At 50.9% G+C, this 8,878-nt stretch overlaps 1 protein-coding gene across 1 annotated transcript; it reads left to right on the forward strand.

Moving 5' to 3' along the window:
- Positions 1 to 1,061: 1,061 nt before the first annotated feature.
- Ppp1r3e (protein phosphatase 1 regulatory subunit 3E) lies at positions 1,062 to 6,212 on the forward strand. Its single transcript, XM_052733229.1, has 2 exons — positions 1,062 to 2,628; positions 2,730 to 6,212. Exons 1-2 carry the CDS (start codon positions 2,212 to 2,214, stop codon positions 3,150 to 3,152), a joined length of 840 nt encoding a protein of 279 aa, XP_052589189.1. The 5' UTR covers positions 1,062 to 2,211; the 3' UTR covers positions 3,153 to 6,212.
- The last annotated feature ends 2,666 nt before the right edge of the window (positions 6,213 to 8,878 follow it).

The following is an 8,878-nucleotide window of genomic DNA, read 5'->3' on the forward strand; positions in this document are numbered from 1 at the left end:
CTCTCTACATAGTCATGGCTGTCTTGAACTCACTATGTGGACTACACTGGCTTTGAATTCACCTGCCTCTGCCTTCTGAGTGCTGAGATTAAAAGCACGCACCACCAGCCATGGCCCAATATTTATTTACTTATTTAATTTATCTGTTTTTGAGGCAGGTCTTATTATATAGCTCTGGCTGCCCTAGAACTCACTCTGTAGACCAGGCTGGCCTTGAACTCACAGAGATCTACTTGCCTCTGCTTCCTGAGTGCTGGGATCAAAGGTGTGCATATGCATCACCATTCCTTGTCTCATTTTATTATTTATTATTTACTTATGGTTCTTTCTTTCTTCTTTTTTTGTTTTTGTTTTTTGAGACATGGTTTCTCTGTGTAACAGCCCTGCCTGTCCTGGAACTCATTTTGTAGACCAGGCTGGCCTCTAACTCACAGAGATTCTCCTGTCTCCACCTCCCCAGCGCTGGGATTAAAGGTGTGCATCACCATGCCCAGCCCATTTTATTTAAATTTTTTTTGTTTGTTTGTTTTTCAAGACAGGGTTTCTCTGTGTAGCTTTGGAGCCTGTCCTGGATCTCACTCTGTAGACCAGGCTGGCCTCGAACTCACAGAGATCCACCTGCCTCTGCCTCCCGAGTGCTGGGATTAAAGGCGTGCACCACCACTGCCCACCTTATTTAAAAAATTTTAATTATGTGCTTATACATAATTATATATTATGTTTATGTAGGGGCTGTGCTTCTGTGAGTGCAGGTGCCCTTGGAGGCCAGAAGAGGGCATCAGATCCCCGGAGCAGGGCATGCTCTTTGCGCTGAGCCATTTTTCTAGCCCCATAACTTCCACTTTTTTATTAGATATTAACATTATTATTTAATGAAAATACTAGTATTATCATTAGCTGTTTTTTTTTTTTTTGGTTTTTCGAGACAGGGTTTCTCTGTGTAGCTTTGCGCCTTTCCTGGATCTCACTCTGTAGACCAGGCTGGCCTCGAACTCACAGAGATCCGCCTGGCTCTGCCTCCCGAGTGCTGGGATTAAAGGCGTGCGCCACCACCGCCCGGCTCATTAGCTGTTTTAATGCTGTATAACAACTAAATGATTAAGAGAGTGCACACTAGAGTTTAGCTGCCGAGGTCTTATCCTAACCCTACAATTAGTAACTATGTGACACTGGGCAAAGATCCTTTCCCTTCCTCTCTCAATTTTCTCATCTGTAGTATTTGTAACCATTACTGTAAATACTGTAACAATGCCTATGGTTTGTACTAGAAACCTCTGTAGAGAGCCGGAGAGATGGCTCAGCAGTTAAGAACACATGCCACTCTTCCAGAGGACCCTAGTGGATTCTCAGCACCCAGTTCTAGCGGCTCCCATCTACCTGTAACTCCAGCTCCACCGTATCTGATGTCCCCTTCCGGCCCCTGTGCGCACCTGCCCTCCTGTACACATAAACCCTGATACCATACACATAATTTTAAAAATGAAACAAATCTTTGAAAAAACACATCAGTAGAGAAGTTAGAAACATGTTACATACCATTGTAAAATTGTCACTAGTATATTTTTCAAAAATGAAACTGGAAAATAGCCAATCCTGTGTCTATCGCTCATCCTTTGGCGTTTTCTACCTGAAAGACTCTACCTAGGATTCGTGACCTTCCTTTCTCTGCACCCATCATCACCCCTATTCCAAACCTGTAGCCTGGGTTTAAGAAAACACGGAGCTCTGGGGAGAGTTAATCCCTCGGCATTTTGAACTTTGCCGTGCAAGAAAACGAAAGACTACTCTTTCCTCCCCGCTTTAACCCTTCTCATACTGGAGTAACTCATTTGGGACCCAAGGGTGGAGTCGGTCCCGCTCCCTGGTGCAGCAGTGAAGACAGATACCGAGGCACCTGTCAGAGGGCTGTGGGCGGGGGCCGGGTCAGCGAGGCCCGCAGAACCGAAGAGTGAGCGCCGTTGAGCGCACGCTCAGAGCAGACAGCTGGAAGCAGGCAGGCCGGATGGTCTAAGACACTGGGGCTGACCGCCAAAGGGAGGGAAAGGTGGTCAAGGAAACCGGCCAGGCCAAGTACGCGGGGTGACAGCAAGGAAAGTCCACGGCCAGCAGCTGCCGAAGCAGCCCTACACCTTATGCGCGGACGCAGAGCAGGCGGGAGAGCGAGGACGCGCCGGGCACTGCGCGCTGACCCCGCTGGGGCGCACGGGTGCCATGTCCTGCGAGCGGCCTCCGCGCACCGACATCCCTCGCAACCTGAGCTTTATAGCAGCACTGACCGAGCGCGCCTACTACCGCAGCCAGCGGCCCAGCCTCGAGGAGGAGCCGGAGGAGGAGCCGGGGGAGGGCGGGACCCGGCCCGGTGCCCGCTCCCGGGCTCACGTTCCGGGTCGGGGGCGTAGGGCCCGCTCCGCGCCCGCAGGTGGCGGCGGGGCACGGCCAGCCCGCAGCCGCAGCCCTGACACCCGCAAGAGAGTGCGTTTCGCCGATGCGCTGGGGCTGGAGCTGGCCGTGGTCCGCCGCTTCCGCCCGGGGGAACCGCCCCGGGTGCCCCGCCACGTGCAGGTGCAACTGCAGAGGGACGCCCTGCGCCACTTCGCGCCGTGCCCGCCGCGCACCCGCGGCCTCCAGGTAGGCGCCCCGCTGTGCCCCGTCTCCGGTCCCCCGGGACCTCGGCCTGAGCTCTCCAAGTCCTACCCTGCCTGACCTGCCTCCCTGCCCTCTCTCCCTAGGAGGCGCGCGCCGCCCTGGAGCCCGCCCGCGAGCCCGGCTTCGCCGCCCGGCTGCAGGCGCAGCGCATCTGCCTGGAGCGCGCCGACGCCGGCCCTCTGGGCGTGGCCGGGAGCGCGCGCGTGCTGGACCTGGCCTACGAGAAGCGCGTGAGCGTGCGCTGGAGTGCGGACGGCTGGCGCAGCCTGCGGGAGTCGCCCGCCGCCTACGCCGGCCCGGCCCCGGCCCCACCGCGGGCTGACCGCTTCTCCTTCCGCCTGCCGGCGCCTCCGGTCGGCGGCGCGCTGCTTTTCGCCCTCCGCTACCGTGTGACCGGCCGCGAGTTCTGGGACAACAACGGCGGCCGTGACTACGCGCTGCTTGGGCCCGAGCACCCGGGTGGTGCCGGAGTCGCCGAGCCCCAGGGCTGGATCCATTTTATTTGAGACTGGGCTCCTGCCGGCCACAGCAGGGAAAAAACAAAAACAAAACAAAACCAAAACAAAAAAAAAACAAACAGAGGCACCCAGGCGTGGGGGGAGGCTGTGGCATCAGGAACCCGGGAACCACGATTGGCAGATGGGTGGAGAGCCGTCCCCGAGAGTCAAGCAGAGGTGGCTGGAAACCATCTGCGAGGCTCAGAGACTTTAGGGTGGAGAACATCAGCTGGGTGTAAGTGGAAGGAACTCAAGGAATTCGAGAAAGGAGTCCCAGGCTCTGGAAAGTTAGGCCTCCTTGGGCTAGGAAGCATTATTTATGGATTGAGCAACCTTGATGTCTGAAGTCCAGCCCAGTGAAGTCATTCGGATTGCTTCCCTCTTACTGGCCTTACCACCTCAGGTCCCCATGTCCTTCCCATCCTAGCTTTATCTGAGCCGAAATTGCCTTGCTTAACCCCAGGAATTTGACCATTGGCCCCTGGGCCCTGGCAGTATGACAGGATTCCCTTGACTCTCAGCCGTTTGTGGCTTCAGTCTTCAAGGCACAGTGGGAGAGAGTCTGTCAGCCACCGGACAAGCCTCGTTAGGAATATAGATGGTGGCAAAACTAGCTCCGGGCCTGCCCTTATAATAGCCAAATAATGGGGCATCGAAGGGGTTTGCATAGTCAGGCTTCCAGAAAGATGAATGCCAGCCTTACTTTTCTGGGTGCCTTCTTAAAACCTTGAAGCACTTTATGGACTGTTTGTCAAGGGACAGTGAACCATGAAAATCACTCCTGATTGATTCTTTGCGCCTCTGAAAAAGAGGAAACCACCGAGTGTCTGTATGATTGAGCAGGGTTTTTTTTTTGGGGGGGGGGGCTCCTGTTTCCTCTGTGAGAAACTGGATTTGAGTTAGGTGGCTCCCTAAGGCTACCTTTTTTTTTTTGGAAAAGGTCTGTAGCCTAGGCTGGCTCTGGCTCTCAGCCCTCCTGTAGCCTCTGCTGTGCTGGGGTTATTGGTATGAGCCACTGTGCCCTTAGGGCTACCTTTTGGTGTTTTATGATCTGTTCGTGGCACAGTATAGGTTAGAAACTTTTCTCCAACCTAGTGCCACGGTGAAAGCCCACACAGCAAGCCAGGGGTAGTGGCTGTTTGTGTTTGAGGCCAGCCAGGTAATAGGATTGACTACCAGGCTATCTCGGGCTACCTGAGACTGTCTCAGAAAATTAAAAGAGGAAACAAGGCTTACCTAGCCCAGTGAGCCTGTGGTTGGGGGTGAGGTAGTTCCTCTCGTTTTGTTTGTTTGTTTGTTTGTTTTGGGAGGGGCGCACAGATGATCCAGGACACAGGAAGCATAACCAGCCCGTAGCCACAGTGCATTCCACAGCTTCCAAGCCATAGCTCATCCTGTGCCATCTGGTACTTGTTTTTACCTCCACAGACTTCCAGTCTGGGTCCCCTGAGAAAACGGAGAAGAGTATTGTTGTTAGGGAAAGTGATGCATGGGAACCCCAGAATGAAACAGTGTTAGAACCCTGGAGGTTATGGGTATAAGAAATGGAAAACAAGCCGGGCGGTGGTGGCGCACGCCTTTAATCCCAGCACTCGGGAGGCAGAGCCAGGCGGATCTCTGTGAGTTCGAGGCCAGCCTGGTCTCCAAAGCGAGTTCCAGGAAAAGGCGCAAAGCTACACAGAGAAACCCTGTCTCGAAAAACCAAAAAAAAAAAAAAAAAAAAAAAGAAATGGAAAACAAGAATGGCACCAGAAGGTGATAGTTTGATCCCTATCCTGGGCCGTTGAAATGGAAAACCTGGAGTCTAATGTAATACCCATCCACATTCGCACCTCATGTCCTTCCTAGGGAGGCGCTACGTTTTTGCTGGTTGTTTCTCCTTTCCTTGTCTTTCTCCCTTCCCTCACTTGTTTCTTTTTAAAGATTTATTTATTATGTATACAGTGTTCTGCCGGCATGCATGTTTGCAAGCCATAAGAGGGCACCAGATCTCATTGCAGATGGTTGTGAGCCACCACGTGGTTGCTGGGAATTGAACTCAGGACCCCTGGCTAGAGCTCTGGACCTCTGAGTCATCTCTCCAGCCCCCTCACCTGTTTTTTTGAACAGGTAGGGCATTGATTTGCCTTTATTTCCTCCCTGCATCCTTGCTGGTCTCTGTGGGACATCCCCTTTCCCTTGAGAGGGGATGGGGATTATAGCTCCTTTTCTTGAAGGCCATAGTTGATCCACCATCTACAGATGCCTCCTTGACAGTTCTTTTTTTTTTTTTAATTTATTTATTATGTATACAGTGTTCTGCCTACATGCATGCTTGCATGCCAGAAGAGGGCACCAGATCTCATTACGGATGGTTGTGGATGCTAGGAATTGAACTCAGGACCTCTGGAAGAACAACCAGTGCTCTTAACCGCTGAGCCATCTCTCCAGCACCCCTTTGACAGTTCTTTATAGGGGAAAGGATGTTCCTAATGTTACAGTTGAACAAGGACCTCCCCCATCCCTTCCCATAGCCAGTTTCTCAAAAGAACACCTTCTCACTCCACCTCTTCTCTGACAGGTACCCACACATACATTCAGAATTCAGTTTGGGGCTTGCTCCTTTGCCCCTCCAGGCATTCCCCAAACAAATGAACATCCGAGCATCATCTTACCTGGTGCAGAAGACAGTTTGATGCATCCTGTGGATCACCTTCAGATTCAGCAAAGTAAAGGGAGGCGCTGTCTGGACACCAGTGAACCGTGCACTCTCTAGTCTAGGTTCAGTTGTTATGACATCATTCCTAATGTGTGTGTGTGTGTGTGTGTGTGTTACTGTTACGTCATATTAACAATAGTAACAGCTCCCATTTAACTTTTGTGTGCTAAATGTGTTTTACATGCATGTTTAAAATAGCACTGTGACTTGAGCATTATTATCCCTGTTTTAGAAATAAGCCTAGGCTCAGTAATTTGTTCAGGAGTGCAGGATTGTGAACCCAGGAAGTTCCCACAGTCTGTGTGTGTAACCATGGTGGTATGTATTTTTTCTTCCTTGGAGAACAAAATTAAAAACTTTGCTATATATCATCTGTTATAGGGAAGGACCATTGTTCTTCATTATGCTGGGCCTTCCTGTCCTCCAAGGGCCCCAGACCTTTATCTCGCTGTCACCTGTGCCAGCATTCCAGCTCTGCAGGGTCATCAGGGCACTAGCCCATCTGTCTGCTAGAGAACCTGGGAACCTGCTTTAATGCCTGCTTTGCCTACAGTGCGGTTCTCTCCTGGCTCTGGCCAACCCTCCATACCATCTGGTGGCCCCCTCCCCCTCCCCCTCCCCTCCCCCTCCATTATCCTTGACCATGTAAATTCTTTGATGTTCCTTGAGAAAGGTTCCCCACTTAGGACAACTGCTAGGTAGTCTTTGCTAGGCTTCCTCTCTAGGATTCCTGGTATTACCAATTAGGTAAATGAGAGCTTGGAACAGGACATCCTGTTTCCTGAGCTTTCTCTGTAAGAGGTACCATGGCTCGTTCTATATAGAATGATATGGAGCCCATTGTATATGGAAGAACAGGATCTTCTAGGTTTTTTTTTTTTTTTTTGTTTGTTTTTTGTTTTGTTTTTTTGAGGCAGGCTTTTTCTGTGTAGCCCTGGCTGTCCTGGAACTCGCTCTGTAGACTAGGCTGGCCTTGAACTCAAAAGGATCTAACCTGCCTCTGTCTCCTGAGTGCTGGGATTGAAGTCAAGTGCTGCTGCCCCCGCCGCCCCCACCCAGCATCTTCTGGTTCTTTACTGAGCTGCTACAGCACTTGAGGATAAGCTGGTACTTTTCTCTAGTCCCCAAGGCTGGATAGACCTGGACTGAGCTACACCTCCTTTTACACCCAAATAGGAGGTGCCTCGTTCTTGGAACCCTGGACTAACAAAGCTGACGGTGTACCACAAACCTTGTAAAGCAGGAAATGGACCTATTATGTACTGTCTTGAGTGTTACTTGTGTGCCTAGTCCTTTTGAGATTCCCAGAAGATATTTGTCGTCCTGATGGCTGCTTTCCTGGTACATGAGTTCAAGATTCTCCCTGTCTCTGGCCTTTCCTTACCTTCTACTGGGCTAGTGTAGCAGAATCATAAATCCTACCACCTATCAAAAAAAAAGTGAGACTCCCTTTCTTTCCTCACACTGTTCTTTCCGAGATTCACCCCACATTTCTTACAGTGCATAAGCAAAGAAGAGTACGCCCGGGGAGAGCTGCAGCCGTCAGCTCCCACCCCCTTGCTGCCTTAGTCCAGCCAGACATGGGAAATGGCAGTTGTTCATTGCTTACTCAGATTTTAGGAGTCCCGCATCAGGCCTGTGGTGGAGACTTTCTCTGTGGTTCCCATACACTGGAAAGTGCCACGGGAGAACACGACTGTCCTTGAGGAGTTGCAGCACAAACACCCTTGGCCTTCCACTAGATGTCAGAAAGCACCTACACCTACCTGTCTTGCAGCTCTCCTCCCGGCCCTTCATTCTCCCATCTCCCTCTTTTTAATGTTTTGACTTGAAATGTGGTCCTACCGCTTAGCCCAGCCTGGTCTCAAACTTGTAATTGCTGTGCTACGATGCCAAACTGTGTGTGGGTTCACACGGATCCACACGGACTCAGAGGCACCTTAAGGATGAATTTAGCCTTTCTGGGCTGCAGGGGGATCCAGCCTCTAAGGACTGAAGCACTTTCCCTTCGCCCAGGGCATTTTTATTTTTCTCAATATTTACACTTTAGCAAGTTGATTTTCATAAGCTCAAAACAACCTGAAAGGAGCTCCCCAAAATATAATGCCAAGTGCCAATTCCTCGATTCATCAGGTACCACTGTTTTCCGGGTTTCCTGAACCAAGTTTTGCATAGGCCTTTGTACCCCTGGGAGACTCTGAGACAAGATTCACATAGGGTGACAAAGGATGGGTTAGGGCTAGGTGCTGCTCTCTGGAGCCAGGCCAGGAGTAGCTCAGCAGAAATGCAGCCACACCAAACTTCTTTTTAAGAAAATTACCTGGGGCTGGAGAGATGGCTCAGAGGTTAAGAGCACTGACTGTTCTTCCAGAGGTCCTGAGTTCGGTTCCCAGCAACCACATGGTGGCTCACAACCATCTATAATGAGATCTGGTGCCCTCTTCTGACTTGCAGGCATACATGCAGGCAGAATACTGTAAACATAATAAATAAATAAATCTTTAAAAAAAAAAGAAAAAGAAAAAAAAGAAAATTTCTTTCATGATTAGCCCTACCTCTTCAACCTCCAACTTAACGCCTACATTTTTGCTTCTTGCTTGTATTTGTTGAGAGCTCCTCTGGACGCTTGGCAGTAACACACCGTCAGAAATGTGAAAGGCCTGTCTCCAGAGCTCCTTGGGCTCAGGTTCCTTCACAGAAAACACAGATCCCGAAGTGAGAAGTGAGCAGCGGTTGTCATAATTTGTCAGTGTGCTTCAGAGACAGGACTTAACCCTTGGTCAGATCTCCTGACCACCGTATCTCACTACTCACCCTTGACTGTTAGGGCAAAAGGTTGCTTAGCTGGGCTTGGTGGCACACACAACTTTAATCCCAGAGGCAGGTGGTTCTCTGTGAGTTCGAGGCTAGCCTGGTGTACAGAGTGAGTTCCAGACAACCAAGGCTGTTAAATAGAGAAACCCTATCTTGGGGTTGGGGGAGCAGCGGGAGAGGACGCTGGGGGGGGGGGGGTAGGTGCTTTTAATCCAACACTGGG

This window comes from Peromyscus californicus, unplaced genomic scaffold (assembly GCF_007827085.1).
Source record: "Peromyscus californicus insignis strain IS unplaced genomic scaffold, ASM782708v3 Scaffold_12__1_contigs__length_115047231, whole genome shotgun sequence".
NCBI lineage: Eukaryota > Metazoa > Chordata > Mammalia > Rodentia > Cricetidae > Peromyscus > Peromyscus californicus.